This window comes from Drosophila rhopaloa, unplaced genomic scaffold (assembly GCF_018152115.1).
Source record: "Drosophila rhopaloa isolate 14029-0021.01 unplaced genomic scaffold, ASM1815211v1 contig_163, whole genome shotgun sequence".
NCBI classification, from domain to species: Eukaryota; Metazoa; Arthropoda; class Insecta; order Diptera; family Drosophilidae; genus Drosophila; species Drosophila rhopaloa.
Window position 1 is genome coordinate 1,724,054 of NW_025335043.1, and position 24,923 is coordinate 1,748,976.

Sequence of the window (24,923 nt, forward strand, 5' to 3'; positions counted from 1 at the left end):
AACTTTGCCGACAAATGTGGTTTCCGCTTCTATCTGGCTCCCTTCGTATTTCCGCCTCTGGCCGCCTTTCGTTTTGCATAAAATGTATATATACAAATATGTGGCTGTAAGTGGCGTCTGAATCTTCGTCTCGCCATGGCATAATTTTCGCGCTTTTGTGCGCATAATTTAAATGACTTTTGAAAAGTTTCTCGAGTGCCGCAAAGCAGGCATTTCAGATAAGAGTGCAAGGTGTCTCCGGCCCACTTCTCCCCACCCCTGGAATCCCCATCATCCCCTCCACAGCCCTGTAATTATGATAATGTTAGTGTGCCCAAGTGGTTACCCCTCAGATGTGTGAGGAACTTCAGTAATGTTCCAGAAATATTGCGTATACGTAGCGGGTTTGCACGCAAAACGATTTGGCGTCACTTCCGTTCACCTTGTTTCGTTGGAATAAATTACTAATGTTTTAAACCTTAGTTTTAAATGAACGATTAAAAAAAATGATTCCCATCAAATTAGTACGATAAAATAGCTAAGTACGTTGATTAATGGTTCAACAATTTTCAATGCTTGCACGTTGGATCAGAAATGTTATATTAAAATATCAATTGTTATTCAAATTTAAATAAAATTATTTATTACTCGAACCTTTTAACACAAAGCAAGGGAAGTACTTTAATTTCTAGGTAAATTTTTAATGTTATAAAATGTTTCCATTATATTTTTCCATTGAGCATGTCATTAAACAAATGAGGTGCTTTGAAATTTACCTTCTATGATACCTACAAAGTTATTCATTACTCGTGTTGTCTAAGTATAGAAATATTTATACACTATATCCTGTGAAAAGGGAACTTTTTCCATCACTGTTTATCCACTTCATTTTTGATAAGTTACTCTCTGGTAAATTCGGAGTTTTGGAGGTGCGTGTCGAGGCTAATAGCTGCACGTCAACGCTCAAGCGGCTGAAATCTATGCAAATAACATTAAATTATTAAACATTTTTCTTGTGCGGGTCCCAGAAAGTGTTTAGCATATTTTGTGTTAAATTTATTTGCGTGACTCAAACAATTAGTAGACGCACACCGAGGTTTTGGCGGTCTGCCGGCTCTACACTCAGCGAAATACATTTGACTAGATGATTGTTGATAAAGAAATTCTTGGATTGGATTGAAGAACTTGCCAAAAACATTGCCAGTGCACATGTGTGTTTGTAATTTGCCTCTTGCTGTAAATAAACGCGCTCATTAACGTTGTTTTTTCGTGTGGTGAGGATTGCTAAAACCAACCGCCGAATGTCAAACCCCGAAAAAGAGGAAATTTGCATAATGCCAGGCCAAAACCAAACCAACAACGTTGGGCATTCCCCTATGTAATTGAGAGCTAGAATCAAATGCAAATGGTTTAATGAAACAACAGTTATTTATGTTCATTTACTTTGTTTGTTTTGTTGAGTTCGCTTTTTTTTTTTGGTATCAATCAACCTAAAGTTTTATTGTTTAATTATTATCGCATAATTATATAACTGCTTACAATTTAATTTGATCAATCTTAATCGTAGATTTGTTTAATTTACCTTAGTTTGTTTTTTCTTCGATAATTTTTATTTTACAATAGTTTAGCGTTGATAAACCAGCTCAAATTACTTATTTTGCAAACAATTTTTTTGTTAAATGAATTAAATTTAAAAAGAAAGTGGTCCACTAATTTGTAAGACAAATTTCTTAAAATTTCTTATGAGCTTATAAGTAGCTTAGTTAGCAATTAACAAATAACAACAGAAAAACAACATGAAAACAAAAACTCAAGAAAACTATAAAGGTTTCCAAAATAATTTAAAAATATTTCACAGTTAAATACTTTGGCTTTAGTTATAATTCCTGTTTATTTATTTTACACTATGCCAACATGTTTATAGGAAAACAGATCCGTTCTTATATTTTTATTTGCACAAAAAGCTTTTAACATTTTACACATTATTCATTTGATGTTCAGCTAATTTTTGAAATACAGGCAACAAACAATATAATTACTTTGTATAGGCTATATTTTTTCTCATGTATTTTTTGGTTTACTTGCCATGTAAGAGTTAATTAATTATGTCCTAGTTTTACGAACTTTACATACTTTTCATTTGGTATTGTTAATTATTTGACAGAGCTTTGACTAATATATTTTAAATTATTTACTGGCTGACTTAATTGTTATTTTATGAAGTGAATTGGTGATGCTTTAATTATACTTTATCATATTTACACGCAACTAAAATGCTCAACATTTATTTACAGCTGTATTCGGTTACATCGAAAATATGGTTATGACCTCAATGGATTTATTTACAAACATAACTAAAATTTTAATTAGCACAATTTACTAATTAAGATAAAATGTGTGGTTGAATTTCGTAAACATTTGACGAGCAAATTATTGAAGCCCCAAATGAGCACTACAAACTGGGTGAAAATGTCGTTTATTATTCAGGCAATATAAATATTAAATAAATACATAAATATTGATAAATTTTCGACAGCATGAAAATCTACGACTCCCACAAGATTGTCATATATCCTTGGCCTGTCGTCTTTCCAGCTGAATTTATAATGCTTAATTAGCTGCATTGTTCGAGTTAACTGCACAGGCGACCTTACTTTCCTGTCCCCCGTCTGCGGGGGAAATTAAATAAAATGCATTAATTTTGTTATTGTCAGGACGTCGACACATCCAGGGCACAATGTTGATTATCAATATTTTCAACGCTGAATGTGCTTTTTTTCTTTCGGCATTAACAATGTTAATAAACGAAAGGGCAAGAGGATGGAAATGGGACCTCTGGCCCGGCGGAGAAAGGCAATTTCGCATGCGGTTTTCCATCGTTCATTATGTTTATGTCAATGCAAACTTTATGCAACACAAGTTGAATTATTAAAATCGTGCAACGACGCCGAGGCATAAATACAGCAAATTGGCAGGCCTTTAACCCGCAACTCTCCGCTTTTCGCCTGCATGTTTATACATATACATGAACCTATATGCAAATGGGCCATATATCTTCTGGCCTTAATGTCATTTTTCTTTGCCCCGTCGATATCGCTGCTGTCTGTCTCTGGATCCAGATCCTTCTCACTCACTCCCTTTGCCCGGGCATGAGTTATGGCCAATAAATTGGACATGTTAACTGTGTGTCATTGTGCGGGGCCAGGAGACCGCAGGCCACGCAATTTTATGCTGAAATTAATTGCAAGTATTTCGCACGGACGAGGGGTCAAGGGGGCGAGGGGTCGAGGCGGTGAAAGGTGAGGCGGACAGGACACATGGCAACGGGTCGTATGGGTAATAATATAATTAGCATGCACATTTATTAAAAAGTGATGGAAGTGCACAAAAGCCGATGACGACGATGACGAGGCCGAAAGCCAGGAAACGAAATCAAGGCATTGCAAATTATTATTGCAAATTTTTACCATAGCACCGACAGCAGGGAAACGATAAAAATGAATGAGATTTTCAAGGCGTTTAAATGCCACATGGCAACAAAATGCCAAGCCCTGGTAGGGCGTTAAGGGGGCGTGGCTGACTTGACATGCCATTGACTTTTTCCTTCATTAAATAAATTGGAATTTTTTGCTTCTGCTCAAAAAGGGGTAGACAAGTTTGTCACGGATCGAACGAAGATATCCGCTTTTTAAAGGTCGTGGTTTTTAACTTTTTTAATTGCAGTCCAGCATTTAATATTTTTAACTGATCTGGGAAGATATCTCTAAATTAATATAAACTACATATTGTAAAACTTAATATTAATTGCAAAAGAAATACCAAAGGGATAAAAAAGCTATTTAACGCATATGAGTTTCAGATATGTATAATTCCAAAACAAAGTGAACAATTTTAATCGTGATATGAGTAAGTTAAGCATCAGGATATCGTTTTCTGGGATATGTTGAAAGTGAAAGTAAACATAACAATAATAATAATCGCTCTTGAAAAGCTTTGCTTTTGGGCGCTTTAAAAAAATCATAAATATATACCATTCAATCTCCATTCTACATTAAATTTTAAGTTTAAATTTAAATATTGTACAATTCATATTTTACTCCATTTTTTAGTATGATGCAGTGGTTTATCTTAAGCTTAGAACTTCATTAATACTATACATACAATGAGCATTTTATTGATTTGCAAAATACTTTTTCAGTTTTGTATTTCGTTTTTCATAATTTTACAAATTTCTATAGCTTTGAAGTGAGCCAAGTTTGAAGCATTTGTGTTGTTTATTATAATTATTCGTTTTTGATATTCTTTCAGCTATGAAATATGTTGATGTTCCTAAACTATTCCCCCTTTTCAAGACCCCCTTTGGCTGCATTTCCTAAATGCTTATTGAGTAACTCAAACGATTTATTGATTTCAAAGCAGGGCCAGATAGAATCCAGAGCCCAGCAGCAGTGCTCTATGAAGCAGCAGGCCAGCTAGAGAAAATATGATTTACGTTGGGGACTGTTTAAGGGTTCGAGGACTATCGAACTTACCCACTGACGAGGAGTACTCATTCGGTGGTCGTTCCGTGTAGAACATGCTCTTGCCTATCGCCAGGGATCCCTTGGAGCCGACAGACGATAGACTATTTCCCGCCGCACCTCCTGGCAATGCGGAGGTCTGCATGGAAGTCGAGGACGAGGAGGCCGCCGAGGAACTGCCCCCCGATGATGATGAGGAGGCCGAGCCAGGATATAAATCGTTCTTCATGGCATATCCCACATCCGTTTGCAGGGATTTCGTTGTGTCGTTGCGTGATGAGGGTATGATATTGTCTGCAGATTAGATGTGGAATTATATAGTTTAATGGGCCAATATACAGTAGTCACTCTACAAGTAATTATCTCAAGAACGAGGAAGATTTTAACTTTAATTTATTTTTAAAATATCTTTTTTTTAATTTTAGTGGTAACAAGCACTTACAAACAAGCTTTACTTTTTGTTTTTTCTCAGCGTTTCAAAAAACTGCACTAAAAAATGAATAATAATTATTTACCGCAAATAGAAAATCAAAAATAAAATTAATGATAAAATGTCTTCGAATTAATTAAAATTTTAGAGTTATTTTATGATAAAACTCTCTTCACAAAAAACTTTTTATTAAACCTTTCTTTTATTTGGTTCCTCTCGTTAAAAATTAGTCCTTAAAAAGTTCAAGTTGTCGGAAATCGACAAGGAGTTCTCCTGTTTGTCGTCAACTGTTTGTTAATGTGTGGGTCACTACTGGCTAGTAAAAGTTGCGGACTCTTAAACAAAACTTAACCCCAGCCTGACATGGTTTTCAAGTTAAATTGCGTGGAAATCTTGGCTGCGATACAAAAAATTTATATCGCCGTACAAAAGGCACAAACTCACACATGTGCATCGACACATACACACGCAATGGCACATGAACACCCGCACACACACACACAAACAATAACATCCTTTGTTGGCTGACTCCTGGATTAGGTTCCGTTGCATTGCTCGCGCGCTGCTTTGCCAGTCACTTTAAATAAAATATGTTTGGTCTTTTGCTCCGCTCTGCAGCTCGCTAGCTCTTGGGCTCAAAGTCTGCGGCAGTGTTTCAAATGTGTTTCCAACCTAATGCCCCCGAAAATCCTCCTCCGCCCCAGCATAATCCCCAGCATATTGCTTTGCCCAGAGCCAGGACTTGGACATGGGAACGGGAAAAGGACACGGCCACAAGTCCGGACGGAGACTTGAAAGTGTGTGTACTTTTCTGCTCGACTTGAATTTCAACAGGAGCCGTAGAAAAGCACACAGAAAAAATGTAAGCTACACTTCAAAGTGATTTTACATTTTTGTATTTTACAATTTTTATCAATATAAGGCTTGTGTATATTTTTAGTAAATGAATTTTGAGCTATACCAATAATAATTTATATTAACTTAATTTCAGATCACATTAAAATGAAAGTCTTATTTAATAATAAAACGGCTCATAATAATTTAAATTCTTGATAACTAGAATTAAATTATAATAAGTAAAATATAAAGGAGTATGATGTTTGATCAATAATCAATTATTTATTTTTAAATAAAGCTATATTTGTCTCGGCGCACTGATAATTGTGAACTAACAAGACTTATTTGGAAAGCAGCATGATGATCAAATACAGGTCATTGTACAACTTTAAAACATTGCTATTGTGAAATTTTGATAGATTTTTAGAGCATTTGTACGGTATACACAGTAAAGATATTTACAAAACTATTGCCTTTTTTCGACTGTGTGTAGAGATGAAGGGAAGCAAAAAACCCCGTCGCTGAAGTAGTCAAAAGTGCTTTACTTTATCTCTTGGTGGGCGTGTCTCACTCCCCCTTTTCCCACCCACTCCCCCTTCATTCCCTCAGCGCCACCCTGTTTGTGGATCTGTCTGGCTTAGCTGCTACTTTCGCAGTTTTGTTTGTGGCTCGCCGTATCCTGTATCCTTCCCCCCTGTGTGTATGTGTGAGTGTGTGTGTGTGCGGTGTGACTTTCACGCTCAACGCTGAATGTGTTAAGCGCAAATACGGAACATTCCGCACATTTCCCCGCATCCGACTGATACTATACTTACTCTCCCTGGACTCGACGGTGGTGTGGGTGACCTGCTTGGATGGTGTGGATGGCAAAGGTATTTCTGCAAATGGAATTGAATAACATTGCATAATTAATAATTAGAAAGGCATCCAGCAGCAGGCATGGCAAAGGCGGCCAACGCAAAAATATAAAATTATACAAAATGGTTTTTCATTACATTATGTCGGCAGAATTTATGTCGGTTGCTGCTCATTGGTTTACTATGTCAAGAGGGGTTTTTCTACAGGTAAGGTCAAACGCACACTCCCCAGGCTTCAGTTGAACTCGATCCCGGCTCAAAGTGTGCATAAATTAAAGAAACTTTACTTTTAGTTAAAAGCCTTTTAGGTTTTAAGCACAAACACAATTAAACTGCTGAGTTTAACTTAATAAAGTCTTAGTAATTACTTAATAATCAGCTTTTAATGTTGGAAAATATTATTGGCGCAAAATGATTGCCTACTTTTTGGAGATTTGTCGTTTATACCTTAATTTAAAAAAATTAATTGATCAAGACATAAAAAGTAAAATATAAAAGTGCCTATAATTACACGAAAATTATTTTTTTCATTTAAGTATTTTGAATAACCCATTTACTGATAATAAATTAAATGAATATAATTAATATAAGCATTTAAATTTGAATTTATTTGCAACCATTTGCCGGTAATGTTATCTTATTTTCAATATTTATAAACGTTATAAGCTCTATCGAAATCTGTTGATTTTAATTTTAACTTTTTAACCCAAGAGCCCAAAACCAAAATAACAACGAAGAAGCCAAGTTCAACGGGTGTTTGCGATAACCTTTGGCACAGTACATCTTTAGCATTTGCCATGTGCACAAGCTGAACGGCAACTTGTAAACAGGAGGAAAAAACCCGAAAACAGCCAAAGTGCATAAAAATAAATAAATAAATGCAGGTAACACACACACGTACGTATATACTAGAGATGTGTAGTATATGTTAGAGGCGACTCCACTATGGGGCCAACGACCACTTTGGTTGGCCAAAACCCATTTTTAAAAAGTCGTCAAATCCAAAAAAGTTGTTTTAGGATATATTCACAGAAGACCAATCTGCAATGTTACGTTTCAGGAATTCCGATAGAGTGCGCTTCTGTTAAGATAACAGCTGTTAAATCAGATGTTTAAGATGCAAGCCACGTGCTTTTGAAATTCGACTTTTAAATTGCATTTTTAAAGCGTTAAAAAAAGCAGTTTATAAGCGTTCCAAAAAATTTTTGTGATATGAATTCGATGAATGGTGGTGTATACTAAGTGTTTGTGTGTTTAAACGGTTGAAATCTATCGTGCTTTCTTTGTACTTAAGTGTTAAAGTGAGTTGTCTAAAACGCGTTTTTTAATTAGAAAACTAATTTTTAAGTAGAGTAACAAAGTGAGTCCAGCGGAGTCCACTTCTGAAACCTATTGAGATTTGTAGAGTACTAAATTCTTTTTAAAATGTATATGGTTAGAATCGCCACTTATTGCCACTTTTTCCGAAATTTAATTTTTAAGCACATAACCTCAAGTTTTGCAACCTTAACAGTAGTTGCGTTGAATATTAGAATCCTTTTGATTTTCAATGAAATATTGAACTAGAATCCGAAGAGCATGATGTTTAATAGCAGGTGCCATTTTTTTACTTATTAATAAAATTTGTTTAATCCGATTTTTGTGCATTTACATTGAATCTTTGTGGAACGAAGAACATTTTGTCTTGCATTTTGAATTCTATTCGAAGCAGATATAAAAAATATAAAAAAATATAATATAAATGTAATTATAAAGTATATAATAAAAAAAAAAATTATTCGATTATCTTAAAAATAACAAAGTTGACTATATCGATCGTATGGCATCTATGGGATATATTTGTTCGATCCTATTCTTATTAACATATATGTTGCCTAAGGATACCAAAAAACGATTGGTAAAGTTTTATCTCGATATCTCTAAAATTGAGCGAGTTATTAATTTTGGCCAACAAAAGTGGTCGTTGGCCCCATAGTGGACTCCTTGGGCTAGCAAACGATACAAAGTCAAACAATTCCGAAATTCACCTTTATTTTCCGTTTACGTTTATGGTGAATGTGTCTCCGTGTTGCCACGGGGTATGATGATACTGGGTGGATGAGATGGGTGGTTAGGAGTGGAGAACATGGGGCAGATACGGCCAGACACCAGCCACCGCTCGTTTAGTTTTACGCTCTAGAGGACAACGTATAGTGCACATATTGGGAGGGTCGTGAGGATTCCGGGTCTATAGGTAAAAGCTTTTGGCAAAATTGTGCCACAAAGGGCGCACGATATTGCACAGCTCGGGGTGAGTGTGTGTGTGTGTCTGTGTGCCGTAACTAGTGCACTTAAGTTACCAATACAAATGCACTTACCGTAAACACGTATGGAGCCTTCCGTTTCCCCCAGCGAGTTCTTCGAGATGCATCGATAGTTACCAAAGTCACCATATTGTAGGTTTCTTATCGTCAACTTCATGTGGGCACTGCAAAAGGATACGTTAAGCTTAAGGACACATATCCATAGAATAGTTTTCCTTTCGCCAGCTTATCTTCGAGTTCGGGGGCGAAAGCATTTGCACTTGCACCTGACCCCCAAAAGGCAAGTGCAAATGCATGATAAATATTTAACAACACAATTTTCGATGTTGTAGTTTATTTTTATTCGATATGCTGTTTTTGTTTTAAAGTGACTTACCGATAGGAGTTCTCCGTGTAGTCGGTCTTATATTTCTTGCTCGGCAATACCATCACCGAGTTGTATACCCAATAGATGATGGCCCTGCAGGGGAAAAAACATTTCAGCATTACCAGTTAAACTCAAATCGAATGTAAACGAAAATGTGATTCGCACACACACATACACGGATATAAGAAAACTAATCAAATTCTCAAATGAATGTAAATATTTTAACAAAATCAATGAGAAATCGAATGAGCAAAATGCAGCATACACAGACCAGTTGAAATATTCACGGACACACACAACTAACTGCAATCAGGTGCAATGCCAAATTTGTTAAATCCAATAAAAATAGAACGGAATGAAGAGGAGCATACCCAGAATACACATCTAAAAATAATACAAAAATCACGTTTATACAAAAAATATGTACAGTCGTAAAAAGTTTTTTAAAATAATAGTTTCCCAGCCTTGAAATGAAGATTAAAAAAAAGACCTCTTGAACAAATTTAGGAACTTTAGGAACAGCAAATACATTTTTAAATTTAAATTTGGAAATATTTTTATTTATATATTTTATATTTGATATATTGTGAGTATGCTTAAGGAGTTTTAATCATTAAATGGGGTTTTAAAATGAATCACACCAACTATACCCCAAAAATAAAAATATATATATATACTTATATTCATCTTTTCATCTAAAAATGTAATTAGTTAAAATAATATTCAGGAATTAAATTGTATAAAAAGTTGTTATCTACAGATAAACGGAATAAATTAAAATGCTGTCAAAGGGAGTTGAACAGAAAAGTCGAAATAAAAATGTCTCAGGCACCCAGCTTTAATATATATGCTACATAAAATTGAACAGAACAAATTTAGTAAAAGGAAAACTAAAGGCAAAAGGAACAGGTAAGGGAAACCAGTACGAAGAGACTCACTTGGGATGCGCCTCCGTGTGGCAATCGATGGTTACATCTGTGCCGGATGGAGCGCCAACAAGTTGATTCGGCACCCAAATCATGGGTGAGACTGCGGAAAAGGATAAAAGCGAAAAAATAGGTTGATATGGTACGTTAGCAAATGTAAATGGCACCTGGGGGAGAACTCAGGTGGCGGGGAACGCGGAGGCAGGTGTCGCTGCAAAGCACGCATAAGCGGCAGCATTACGTCTGTTCAACGTATTCCCCATTCTGTCTGTCGGTTTTTTTCGCCGGCTTAAAATGAAAGTGCAATGACAAAGCTGGAAAACTAAGACGGGAGAAACAGCCCGCATTTAAGTGGAGCGATATACAATATGGCTAAGACAACACGTCAGCAAAATGGAAGTACGTAGCCAGGGAAACTAAGTTTAGCCGGAAGTACGTGCTCCGGATGGGTTTGTCTCATAGTGCTGCGATGGGCATAGAGGAGTTTCCAGAAAGGAAACTAAATTTATTCTGATATTTAGTTATAAAACAAAAAAATAAGGCATTAATATCAGCTGTAGTCTTTCTTCTTTATTGTTGGTAAATTTATTTTAAGGTGAATAAACAAAATATCTAGTATAAGTTTAAAATGTTTGAACTGGTTAGAATGATATACATATTTGTATTCAGTCGTTTTAAGTTTTTAAATGTAAGGTTTGTTAAAGAGCAATGGTTAATATCTATTAAAATGAAAATTAAGGAAATAATACACCTTTAATATATTTTACTTCTCTTTAACGAAAATCAAAATTTCTTTTGTATGTTTCCCAAGTTTAAACTAAGCCCATTTCGGTCATCATTCCCAAATCGCCTAACATCAGTCTTTGTCTCAGTCTCAATATATTAAGCCTTCCATCTCACTTAACACAAAATGTATGTGTTTTTTTCAAGCCAGCCTCAACGAGACTGTATATTAGGTTGCTCATTTTTAGGCACCAAAGGTCCCAACTCTAAACCTGAAACCGAAACCGAAACCCCTTTTCCAACCGAGCAACAAAATTGAAAGCAGCACAACGAGCTAGTTGGAAATTTTAAACGCTCCTGACAATGCCTACACCTGCAATATGAGGATTGCTCCCTTCCATGTGCCACACCCCCTTTCAACGCCCCCCGGTTCAGCCACGCACAAAACCGTTCATAATAAAATAGAGAGAAAAACACACATAGACACACACGGTGAAACAGAAAAACGCCGTCAAAGTCATACGTGCAACGCCGGCAAGTGACTTTATTGCAGGTACGTGACGTGAATTATTGTCAAGGGGGGCGAAATTGGTGGATCTGGGGCGTAGTCGGGGGCAGTTGGGCTTCGGAGGGGGAGGGGAGGGCTGGCTGAAACTCGTTAGGATTAACAAGCGTTTACTGGCGCACGGCGTGCAATGGCAGCGTAACTTTTACGCCCAGCGACAGGACACCATATCCCCTGCTCCAAATTCACTGACAAAAATTCTTTAAGGAATCTAGCATACCTAAACCAATTTTAAAGTTTATTTTAATATTTTGGCATGCCATTCTGTCAGACTGTTATTTTATTAGCAACAATTTTTAGGTTTTTAAGAGATAAGACGAATTTTCTTTTAAACGTTCTTGTCTTTTATTTATGCTTCAAGACATGTGACTTTAAGCCAATAGTTTCATTTTCAATATTGCTGAAAACTTTCTGTATGCGTATTCTAATAAACACATCCCTAATATATTGCCTTTAAAAATTGTAATTATTTAATATATTAATAACGCGTCTAAAAAAATATATTCTCCCTTTAATTTTGTTTAATTTAAATAATAATTCAATACTCTTAGGTAAGAAGTCAAACACTTCTTTGATCAATTATTTGTATATTTGTAAAATGGTTTTAATAACAATCAAATCGAAGTATTAACACTTGAATTATTGGCTTCATTTTGCTTTACGTCTTTACATTATGAATAAGAAAGCTCGCTCCCCTAATTTTAATAATTATTAAAAATCATTTGTTGCATTAAAAATAAAATAGTTTCACTGAAAAGATAGCGCTCAATTCCTCAGCTAATTAACTTTTAACTTTATTTCTGTCCGTGTATTCTATACACGTATTCGTTGTTATATATCAGCTGCATTAGATGGCGGCAGCTTAGCTGCGTTTGTCACTCATTGCCGGAGCAACGAGCGTGCAGTTAAATTGATGAGCAGCAGGTACAAAAAGCGGGCGATGCGCAGCTCCATGAAGGAATATGGCACGAAAACTAGATGGTTGGATGGTTGAATGGCTGGATGGCTGGATAGCTGGATGGATGCCAGTAAGCCGGGATGGCCGGATAGATGGATGGATGGCCTGGCTGGATGAATGGCCTCCTCGCGTTCCGGTAAGTGCGCGCGCGTGTTTCAACTAAACTGACAAAGGCAGCCAACTACGGACTAATATAATATGCACCCCGTTTACCCCCGTATTGCCCCCGATAGGAATAGATTTCATTCCTCATTTGGTTGAGTTCATGCCCTCCGGTAATCGAATACTCACACTCCACATCCAGAATGATCCGTTTGGACACCGAGGGCGGTACTCCATTGGTGGCGATGCACAGATAGGCGCCCATTTCATTGCGACTCACTTTGGTCAGTGGCAGAACATCGCCATCGTACACGAGAACTGATGTTTTCGGCGCCGTTTTTGATTGGCAGGTGAACGTTGGGGGCATGGAAATAAACGTGCAAAAAACATTGAGAATTTTGAATTGAAATTCTAAAATATGCATCACGAGTAGCTAAACCATTCCAAATAGAGGGAATGTTGATCGTTTGATATTTCAGCAAACATAGTTTTGTGAGAGATAAACAAAGCAATTGCTTAAAAGGTATAATTATTTTGTACACACATTTTATTTCAAGGGGGTGATCAAATAGGTTAGGATTCCTTCAATGAGTTAAATAATTTTAAGTAAACGAAATGCATTTAATAAACTGTCTAAATATATTACAAATATTAATTAACTCCACCTAAATTACCTTAAAATTTCGATTTTATAAAAACTTGTTTAATATATAATTATATACATTTAAAGCATTAAATTTATGTGATTTCATTGTAGTGATTAGTTAACTAAAACATAAAATATGGCTTACATTTAAGCCAAATCTTAAATTTTGCACAGTACTTTTAAACAAATTTGTTAAATTTCGAAAGGAGAAAAAGTGTTTCCCCCATTGCTCTTACCTTTTTTCTTCTTCTCGACGGCAATTTCCTCGCCATCCTCACGACGCCAAATGATTTTTGGGGCCGGGAAGCCATCTGCCCGACAAGTCATGTTGATGTTTTGATTTTCACGCACCGCCACCGAGGATGGCGTACTCTCAATGTCCAAAATGTTTGGCGGTACTACGCAGCAGATGGTGAAAATTCAAAATCGAAATGACTCCAGTTGATTTAGAGAGGCCAACAAGGTGTATACTCACCCACCACCTGTAGATAGCCGACTTGGCTAATCATCGGATTGGTGTTGACCTGGCACATATAGTAGCCGCGATCGTCCTGATGAGCCTGATTGACGTGCAGCAACCACGTGTTGTCGGTGTAGGTGATGCTGTATCGCGGAATCCTCGATATCACATGTCGGTGAATCGTTAGTATCATTTGCCTGTCTATGTGTATCCAGGCCACCTGCAAAACGAGGGACATTTTCAAAATCGATTTCCAGTTAATGTCGAAAGTCCTCAAGGCTATCTTTAAAGACCCAACTGTTCAGGCTCCCTGCTAAAACACATGTGGAGAACCTGCCATTATAAATGAACGTCATGTTGTGACGCAGGACCCGAGGATAAAGCCAGCTTGACAGCTGTTTCCGCATTTTTAATACACTTTTTTTCTCCTTCTGTTCGCACTTTCTTTGGGAATCGTTTCGCCTTTGCACCAAAAGACAGGATACACGGAGAGATATAATGTTCATTAGGCTATCGAATGTGTGAAAACTGCATTATTTTAACTTCATTTGGATATATATTTGGTGGTTTCCATATTGGTACTTAAGTACATGACAATTTTTACTAAAAGTTGTTTAAAGTTTTGCAAGTTTTTTAACTTTTTATTATTGCTAAAAAATCTTCTCGTTAGTTGAAAAAACTTAAAAAAGCATTTACTATGTAAAAACCACTTTTAGAAAATTATCAGTTTTATCAGTTTTTGGAATAAACTCTGTACATTTTTGCAGCACTAATAAATTATAAAAATAAATCTGTCTAAGCGCTTTAAGTAAAATAAAATTTTTTAAAAAATATTATTCTTAAAGTGTTTGCTTATTCAGTCTGACTTGCTACGGTTTTAAGAATAATTTTGTCTATTAAAGCCTGATTTTTTCACGCTGTGTTGGAGAGACGGATTCTTTCTGGTGGAAGGATTTTCCCGGCCTTGAGTCAGCTGCAAACTTTTCAAATTTACCCTCAGCACCAGCACTGACAGCAATGAGTTTCTCGCCTTACTGTCCTCTACCGTTTTTCTCATGTCCAGCCCAATGTTGACAAAAGTCCAATAAGAGCAAGGAGCAAGGACTCGTGTCCTAGCTGGGTCCTGGTCCTGGGGACAGTGTTTTATATGAAGTTGATATGGCGAGTAAATATTTGTGATTTGTTATGAGCTCGCTGTGTGCCAGCAGCTGAGGGAGATAAATGATAAGTGATTTTCTAGCCATTTTGTATGGTCGAGAGAGCGCCAGAGGTTCCGTCCAGGCCAGTCCTCTATCCATAGCTTATTGTGGATTAGTTGCATATATGCATCGCAGGCCGGGCCCCATAAATTGTGTCTTCGGGCAAACAAAAGTTTGACTTGCTAATGACAGCTGAAAGTCATCGACGGTGAGTGCAGAATTTCCATTGTATTCGTAGTAATATTTTGATAGGCCTCTTTATCTCGAGCTGCCAATTGTGCCCCCAAAAAGTCTGTCATTCTGCCTGCCTATCAGTCAGTCAGTCAGTCAATTGCCATCGCTTCGGTCCTATGGCAATTTGTGAAATTGATTTTTGACAGTGTCCGTCTCGGTTGCAAACTCCTTCATCAAGTGGCCGAGGTTCGGCCATGGCGTTCAGTTTACGCACGATTTATGACAGTTTGCCCAAGCTTTTCCTCCTACCCGGGGTTTTCCCACCTTCCCACTTCACTGGAATTTTCCCTTTCCCCGCCTCTTACCTTGTAGCCCCCCAAATGCTCCACAACGCAGGGCAGATTGGCATCTCGACCCACGGCGACAGTAACGTTTGGTATCGGCTGGGCAAAACGTGGCTCATCCATCATGACTGCGAATGAAAAGAGGTGGCGACAAGGAATTCAGTTAGTTAGTTAATGAGTGAAAGAGTCAATTGAAGAAACCTAATACCACGCCTGACCAACTGAATTTCCCTTTGACTACAGATGAAGCTTAGACCCGCTGAGTGATGACTAAAATAATGCTCGAATTACGATTGCTAAAAATTACAGGGGCAAAACTTTAAGGCCCTACCAAATTGATTAACCGGAAAATGGTGAAAGAAAGTAAAAAAGTGGTGGAATTGTACTATATTTACATATCAAAAGTAAACTGAGACAGATACAAAATTATACTTTCGGTAATGGCTTAACAGAATTTGTTTTTCCTAAAAATGTGGGTAATTATTTTAATACTTAATACTTTTAAAGAGAAAATCTGTTTTATTAAGGACTATAAAAAATAATCTTATTATTCAAAGTTGAAGAAATAAAATAATTTCAAAAGAAGCATAGACTTCAAATGTTGATGGTAAAAGATTTACCTATTACAACCCAACTTTAAACTTTATGAAAAATTATACTCTGTAATATTTTTTTTGAATTAATTAAATAAAATAGCGATATGAAGAAGTTTTATAATGATCACGTTACATAATCAAACAAAAAAGAATTCAGTTCCCAACCTAAATGACGGCCGACTTAATGCAGCTTTATCCTATTGTATGTCTGAAAAGCTATATATCTTATATTCACATTAATTTTATTGAACTTATACCAAAAATAAGTTTGTAAAAAAAGGGGTAATGCAGCATTTACCCAATTTGGGAGCAATCCTCTTGCATCCTTGCGATACCGGTATTAAAACTCAGTTGCTTTTTTAAATGGAGAAAAGCTGATTCGGTAAAGAAATGTGAGCTTCCAAATTTTTCCATATTAATTCGAAACAGATTAATTGGACTAAGCCAAAGAACAGCGGACTCAAATAAAAAATCGTAGCACCACAAATTGTTTAAGGCCTCACTTAGCAAATTAAAACCCATATCAATATACACATATCAATCCTTTGAAAAGCTTTTCTGGCAAAAACCGTTGAAAAAGGGATATTTAGCTTCTGTTAATACTGTGAAATGTAAATAATTGAATTAAATAATTGATCAAAAGAAAAACCAATGCGATGATATTCTCCGAATTTTTTGGTCCTTTGAATTTTCTTAAATTCTTACTGAGCTCGGAAGGAAAATTTCTGCCAAAAATAGTTTGCGAAAAATTCTTAAGTACGTATGAATAATTTGTGTGGAAGGCCAGCACAGCCCTCGCCATGGAAACCATAACGAAGTCATTAAAGCCCAGCGGAGTGTGCCGGGTAATAAAAATAAAGAAGTGCAAATGTTGATGGAGGAGCAATAGCAGCTGTTGCCGGAAATCCCTGACCCACAGGCCAAATATAATCAACAGCAGCAACGGCAACAAAAACGGTGGCAGCCACAGCCGCAGCGTCATTATGAAATAATTAAACAAAGCAATTTTTTATCTGGAAGGGAGTGGGGCGAAATGGCAGCACGTAGTCGCCGCCTGTTGAGGATGCCTCATGCAACTTTTGTCTCTGTTTTCCTTTTCTATGCATTCAGCTCGTGTTCGTGCCGTTGTCTTTGCCGCGGAAGTGCTGCACAAAAAGCGAAAATAATATAAACACTATTCTCAGCCACGACTCTGGGATACCTGTTTAACCATATACTACATTTCATTGCAACTTTTTACTACCTAGTAATCGAGAACTTTACTTTTTGTCTTCTAGAAATTCTTATAAATGACCATCTACTAAGCATTCTTGAAACCTTTTTGTAAAAAAATAAATAGGTGACACATATGTACATATGTCTACAATCTACTTATGCCATATAAATAAATACAAATTTAAAAAAATAATATGGTCTGACAAATTTTATAGACTAACTTTCTTCTAGAATATTCAAAAGCTGATCAAATATATCCAAAAATTAAAATGTTTTGTACGGAAGTGCAAAAGGGAACCAATTGCCTTCGCTATTTTGTTTCTAAAATACGAGTTAAATGTAATGAGGAGCAAGAACTCAATTCTTTACTTTCTCGAAATTCAATATACCCTTGCACCCTGGGTATAAACATGTCTACCTTCTGGCCAACTTGATGGGGGCCGTGTTGGCGTGTTATCTGCGTCATGCAGTCGGAGCACGCCCCTCGTCCCTCACTCCCAGCCACGCCCCTTTTGGCCGGTAGGCACCAGCATTGCACCTGTCTCACGGTTCACGGCTTTCACCTGCGTTTGGGTTGGAGTTTTGGTCCCGCTGCGAGGACAAGCGGCGTTTCCAACGTTTTGAGGTCTCATTTTCTTAATTAAATTATGGCCAGATCCGACAGTTTCAACATGGAAAACAACACGTATTCGGTGGCGGAAATATGAGAAATGCTTATTAAAGAATTCTAAAGGAATCCTTTTCCAAAAGGGAAAACTTAGTGGTAATTAATGACGCGAATTTTATTTATATTTTTTACCACAAGTTTTATCTAGATTATGCATTCAAAAATAATTTATTTCCCTTGCACTAGTAGTCATAAATAAAACTTCTTATTCTGTCATACATTTTTTAAAGCCTATTAACATTAATAATCCTCGTTTAAATGTATAAAACAAAACGTTGTCATCGACTTATCACAAGCTTATCTCAAAGTAAATAAGATTAAATTGTATTTTGAAATACATTTTATTACCAAGATAAAACTGTTTTACAGTTATACAAAAACATAAATAATCCCCAATAAAATTAAGCAAATGCGAAAATCAATAAATTAGAATATTGTTGCTTACCGTGTGTCACCAGATTTGTCATGTAGATGAGGAACATAATCCGTCGATTTGTGAATCGACTGGGAAATATATTTAGTGCTATCAGGAGCAATTTAATTACCGTTAAAATAAACATGTTATTTTATTTCTTGTTGCGTTTTTGCTCTGAAATATTTTCAATTTTATCTATGCTTTGTGCAAAATGTTTTTTCGTTGAATTATTTACACTGTAGTTGGTACTTTTTGAGCGACATTTTTGTTTGATTTTGCCTCTCTTAATTTTTTCCTATTACATTTATTTCTTTTTCGTTAAAACATTTATTTGATTTGCGTAATTTAATTTGCACACACAAGTGAACACTTTGGAAATTCAAAATTCATTTAGCGTAAAGCTTTAAAAATCGCTTAATTCACTTGACGCGTCGAATTGCATTCGTCCATTGTTTCTGTTGTTATTTGGTTTGTTGTTGTTGATGCGGTTGTTGTTGCTGCAGACAAAACAATGAAAATGGAAATAAAAATAAAAATGCAGCCAACACACATGGAGAAAGCAGTGAAAAGGGGCGGAGAAATGGCCACAGAGGAGCGCCGATTTCAGGGGATTATGGCATTTATTATTATTATGGCAGTCGTCCTGCTATTTGGTATTGTGCTCCTGCAGCTACTGGGCCTTTCAATGTTGTATGTTGACTACAACTTACACCAGCAACAAGCGAACGCAAAAGGATCGAAACCATATATGCCCTTACTTTATCATTTTGTAATTGATTATTTTAGCAAAAGTTTTGCATATAAAAATATGCATACAAAAATCAAAGCTTATCCTATTTTGAAAACTGATATTCTTGATTGAAATGCCATTGATGATGATTAAAACTAATTTTAAAAGTAATGTCAAAAAATGCCTCCTAAGTGTTTTTAAGATATCAATGACTTATTTTGTATGTATTGATTTAATCTTATAATTTAATTAGTAAAGTAATCTTAAGTCAGATATAAGTAACTTAACTGATGAATTATTATTATTAAATAAATAATTCAAATATTTTTTTAAACATCCATAGAAATGAAAAAAATATTTGTGTTCATTAAATTTTTTGTTAAAAAAATATTTGAAACAAAAAAAACATAGAAATCTTGCCTATTTTTTCAAATTTAACGTATATTAATAAAGTTAAATGAAATTTTTATTGTGAAACCTGGGAATATTTCAAGAGTTCTTCAACATTTTGTTGTTTTGTCGTTGCATTCTTTAAATTGCAATCGTACAACCCATTTGATTGGCATTAAAAAATTGTTTAAACCAAAAAAAAAAGGTTTTTTTAAATTTAAAACATAATTGAAAGTAATCCAAAATTTTTATTGTGAAACCTGGGAATATTTCAAGAAATCTCCAAGAGTGATTGGTATTTATGTTCATTAAATTTTTTGTTAAAAAACAGATTTTTTTAAATTTTAAATGTAATTATAAAGTAAACGGAAATCTTTATTGCGAATATTTCAAGAGATCCTCAACATTTTGTTGTTTTGTCGTTGCATTCTTCAAATTGCAATCATACTACCCACTTGATTGGAATGCAAACAATGGGGGTACGCATTGCAGTTCAGTTTTCATCGCGGGGAATGAAAGGGGTTATGACTGGTTGGTTGTTTGGCCGTTGCTTGTTTTCGGCTCTCGGTTTGCCAAGTTCATTTGCCACCTCGCCTTCGCCCTCTGCCAATGCAACATTTATTATTAATAGCACTTTATTCCGGCCAGTCGACGTCTGTGCGGCGGCTCGTACACGAATATGGCCACGTATGAATGCGTTCCATTGATGTTACTATTTTATGGTCCCAGAAATGCGTTGCTCGACGATGGATGGCCGGCAGTAACGGCTGTGTCATTGTAACAGTTACTTTTACGGTTAACGTCATGGTGACCGCTGATTTCTGTTGTTACTGTTGTTGCCAGCGTTATATGACGACATTTCCATTGCACTCCAATTTCGTTTGTTGCATTTTTACAGTTTTTCTTACTATGGTAAAAATGGAGTTAACTTTATTCTACCGGTTAAGAATAAGTGATAATAAAAGTCTATTTGTGATGTTTTCCTTACAATATTTATACAACTATAAAATAAAGAAACCATTTTTCACACTAATCCTGTAGGTTTTGTCAACCAATCAATTTTAAAAATTGGTATTCTATATAATAAATTTTGTATATATTTTATATTTATTTTTAAAATTTGTTTTTATTCAAACGAGTTTGTGAATCCATTTTTCAATTCTTTCTTCTGATAACCCAATTTGAAAAATACAATTCAATTTTACAAGATTTTCTAACTGTAATTTTCTGAAATCTAAATCACGATTTCACAGCTTATATAGATAGGATATCCGAGTAGCCTTTAAACCATCTGCTTTGGTGTCTTGTTTTTCCATTCAACTGCACTTCAACTGACTGGTTAGGCTGACATATCTGCTGTACTCTCTGACTTGGTCGCGAACAATTTCGCAAAATGAAATATGAATGAACATTCCATATCAACTTCCTGCATTGCCAGACTCATCCTGAATTCCCGTCCATTCTCACAACTCCTCTCCAGCGACCGTGATTCAGTTGATCCACTTACTCAACTCAACTGAGTTGGCGCTTCAATATATAAATATTTAATTCTGCCAAAAATAAAGTTCTGTTTTTGATGCCGAATTTTCGGTATTTAATCGGTCGCCGTCTGACAAGGGTTAAAATATTGATGCGTATGCATTTATTAATGTTGGTTTTTATAATATTTTGTAAAACTATTTGGAAAGTATATAAATATATTCGTCACGCCAATAAAATTAATTTTTTATTAGAGCCGTTGAAGCATTAAACTAATGCATTTATGAAATGTGAGAATTCAATCAAATTGACTTTGTTTTTTCGGAATGTCCACAACATTTTATGCGCAAATGAATTTTAAAATATTTTGATTTATTTCATTTTGCATTTTCTATAAGATATTAGGTGAAGGAGCGGGTCAAAGGGCTCTTGCAGGACCATACGAAAATCATGTTGAATAAAAAGATATGCTGTTTCCTAAACTTATGCCCAATCGACCATTCATAAACATAAGTTTTCCAACCTAAATATGTGCTCTACCCCAGAAGCTTAGTAAAGTTTGGTAAAAGCGTATAATATCACTAAGAAGTGATAATGAGTAAATAAAGAAAATATAAAGATTTTTAACATATCATTATAATAATTATAGGCGCCATTCCTTTTCCATTACTTTTAATTAAATAAGAAAAAAACCCAACATGCGTAAAAATCAATTGAAATGACCTAGAAATCGCTGTCAGATCATTAACATATGTCGCCAGCAAAGGACACAAATCCAAAATCATACACACTGTGCGTGTGAGGAGGCGTGTCCTTTTGGCCTTCATGTGTGTGTGTGATTCCGACGAAATGGGCGTTTTGTTGCTTTGCTTTGGTTTTTGACATTTTATTGCCGACAACATTGTTTAGCCTCTCATTTCCCCTTTCGATCCCCCACGCCCACAAAGCCTTCGCTGGGCTTGAAGTAATTAGGTTGAAATTACAAATTATGGGGTCCATGTAGCAGATTATTACGACAGAGTTTGGAGAGCGGCTGAAAGCGAAATGGCCATGCCGATTTGGGGGGAAACAAATGCTCGAATTTTTTTGTTTTGCTATTTTGGCCCTATTTCCAACGGACAGCAAACGGCAGCAGCAACCGAAGAGAGCTCGTTAAAAAGCACTTAGGGGGAAAAATCCGGGACGGAGGCAGTTGGGTAATTATGATGCAATCAGGACGCCAATGTCCACTTTTAGGCCAGAGCGCAATCACAACTTAACAAGCCCGACATGTATAAATTGAAGCTAACCAGCGTTTCCGCTCGCGCAACTCGAAGAAAGCCTTTCACTAACGAAATTCCTCTGAAGTGACAAGTGGAATTTTTACTAAGGAAAGGAATAATAGCTGAAAGCTGAAAGCAAGGAAAGCGAGGGAATCCAAAAACCAAAACGAAGCGAGCCAAGACAAACCATAAAAGACAGCCTCAACTGCACACTCAAGCTGGAACACAATGTAAATTATGCTTGAAGGTAGCAGAAGAAATGGCATTCATGGCTGTCATCTCCTTCAACCCGTCCCTTTCACTCCACTCAGGCTGTCTCTTTCGGCGACAGGAGAATTGTCGGCCAGGCTGGTGATCTGACAGCCATCGCAAATGGCATTGCTTGCAGATGTCTGAATCTGGATACACTACGCCACCAAGTTGGCAACAATAAAATATAAATGTAATGACAAAATAAAAGTTATTACATTTTGATAAAACCATTCACATTTTTGTTTGAAAATGAACAACTTTTTTTTGTCCTTTCTCCTGACATTTTTTGTAGCTACAGTAAATATATAAAATGATTAAAATAAGAAAGTTTACTACACAAATCTCTTCCATTAAAATTAAAGAAATATACGTACTATACAAATGTATTACATTTTAAGAAGAGGCTTAAACAATTATAACATTTAAAATAAAAATGCATGATTCAATAAAAAAAATGATTTTATTTGAAACTAACCATTTCTTTGGTCTAATATAATATAACCATTTTCCTAATTCTTTCCTTGAAAAACTTATGATTTTTCTAGTGTAAGACAAATGTAGTAAGATATTCAGCGCAATGTCATAAAGTGCAGGCAGAAATGCATTGAAATTCGTTTTCCTTTCGCTGCCATGAATAAGTTTTTTACATCCTCGACAACTGTTTTCAACAAATCTTTTCCTTTATTTCCTTATTAATACCACAAATAAATAAAACAAAAAAAAACAACTGAAAAACGTTTTGATAATTTTACATTCATTGTGTGTAGCCTTGGGAGTGCTAATTAGTAAATGTTCTGGTTTTTCCTTTTTTATTCTTTGTTTGAGCTAGGGGAAAATAATGTTCTGGTAGGGAGAGCCCCAAGCACTTAATGAGCTTGAGGCAAAAACACACAAGTACATATTTTCTTGTGGTACATTTTGGTAACCAAACCGCTTATGGTTAGTTTCCGCGAATTTTAAGATTGCTTTTTTGACTACAAATATTTGGCCTCATTAAAAATGTTCGGAAGTATCAGATTTTAAGGGTAGAGGAAATATTTTAAAAGCAATTGCAATTACTGTACATTTTAATAAACGCAATTTTCAATAAAGAATTTAAAAAACTAAAGATCATTATGAAATACCCTAACATTGAACGCAAAACATATCTGATTGTAGTCACTTAAAAATAAATAGAAATTATTATTGTCAGTATAACTTTTTATCGTGTTTTGTAAAATAACTATTTTAGTTTGCTAATCACTAAAAATATTTGTTTTTTAATTTATATACTCAATAAGAAGCAAATTTATTACAATTGCAAAGTAACGAATTTCGTGGGTTTCACTACATTTTCAATTCACAATTTTCTGAAGAAAATAAAAAGGGTAGATAACATTTAACAGTGCTTTTAACTTTCCTTCAGCTTAAGTAAATGAATATATCAATTCGTCAAAGGATTAAATTTATTCAAATTGTTAATAGCAAATATCCCTTATTGTCTTTATCCTCTTTCCATTTTACCATTCAAAGTGAACCAATTAGAGTTCATTTCTTGGCAAATTGCTTTGTCTGGCTGCGATTACATTTCAGATTTCTGCTCCACTCCATCACTGAACCAAAACGGGCTCTTTGAAATGCAAAAACAATTGATTTATTAATGCACTCGATGGCAATAACACCGCGCGCCTTGTTATCTGTACTTGGCCGCACCTAGTGCAATGAACCAGAAAGATGATGATGTTTGAATAACGAGGCAAATGATGGAAATAGACGAACCGAAAATAAAAGAAGATGATAAAAATGGGTAGACCCACAGCCGAATGGCCTGAGACTTGAGTTTGCTCTTAGTTGCCGGCTTGAGGAGTAATTCCTTTACAAGCTGAAGGATATTAAAAACAAGAGAGGAAAGCTGGTGCAGCAGCAGCACCGAGAATGTTGCATAAACTTAACATAAATAATGGAAGCAATATTTCAGCTGCAGGAGCCGGGATCCAGAATTCTGCAGATACAGCAGCAGGAGTAGAAGCAGCAGGAGCAAAAGCAGAACCCAAGTAGCAACAAATGAAGTTTGGATGACTTGCAGCGCCGGCTGATTGCCGTGAAATTTATGTGGCACAGGGCTGAGTGAGCAACCGTCTCTCGTCTTGGGCTTCAGTTTCAGCTGTATTTTTAATGAATTTTCCTCCCAATGCAAATGGCTAAAAAAAGAAAACTCCTCCTTCTCGTTCGCTTTTCCTGGGTCCTGGCTGCATTCAGGTAAACGAAATTTTAACGATCCAACCGCAAAATTTATTGTCGCCTGCTGTTGCGGCACGAATTATTTTATGACCAACCGCACTCACACACGAAATATTTTAATTGTTTAACACTTTGGCGGTTAATTGAATTAAAATTACTTTACTTTTTTTCTCGGTATAAGCACTAAAAGTAATTTTCGTAGAGATTAATTTCTAATTAACTCTTAATTAATTGTGTTGTATTTATAATTTAATTATATTGTGGTATTAAGGATTTTCCTTCTTTGATGGAAACTCGCGGGGCTGAC

General features: G+C 35.8%; 1 protein-coding gene across 2 annotated transcripts; it reads right to left on the reverse strand.

Annotated features, from left to right (window-relative positions):
- Positions 1-1,600: 1,600 nt before the first annotated feature.
- LOC108047339 (lachesin) lies at positions 1,601-24,923 on the reverse strand. 2 transcript variants are annotated; one of them, XM_017127482.2, is made up of 12 exons: positions 24,780-24,923; positions 18,314-18,780; positions 15,412-15,518; positions 13,689-13,893; positions 13,450-13,611; positions 12,757-12,885; positions 10,232-10,322; positions 9,303-9,386; positions 8,981-9,090; positions 6,582-6,644; positions 4,512-4,793; positions 1,601-4,451 (listed from the first exon to the last, which is right to left on the reverse strand). In XM_017127482.2, exons 2-12 carry the CDS (start codon positions 18,426-18,428, stop codon positions 4,390-4,392), a joined length of 1,410 nt encoding a protein of 469 aa, XP_016982971.1. In that variant the 5' UTR covers positions 18,429-18,780; positions 24,780-24,923; the 3' UTR covers positions 1,601-4,389. The 2 variants fall into 2 exon arrangements, with proteins under 2 accessions (XP_016982971.1, XP_016982972.1); XM_017127483.2 differs by lacking the exon at positions 24,780-24,923 and adding an exon at positions 23,900-23,981.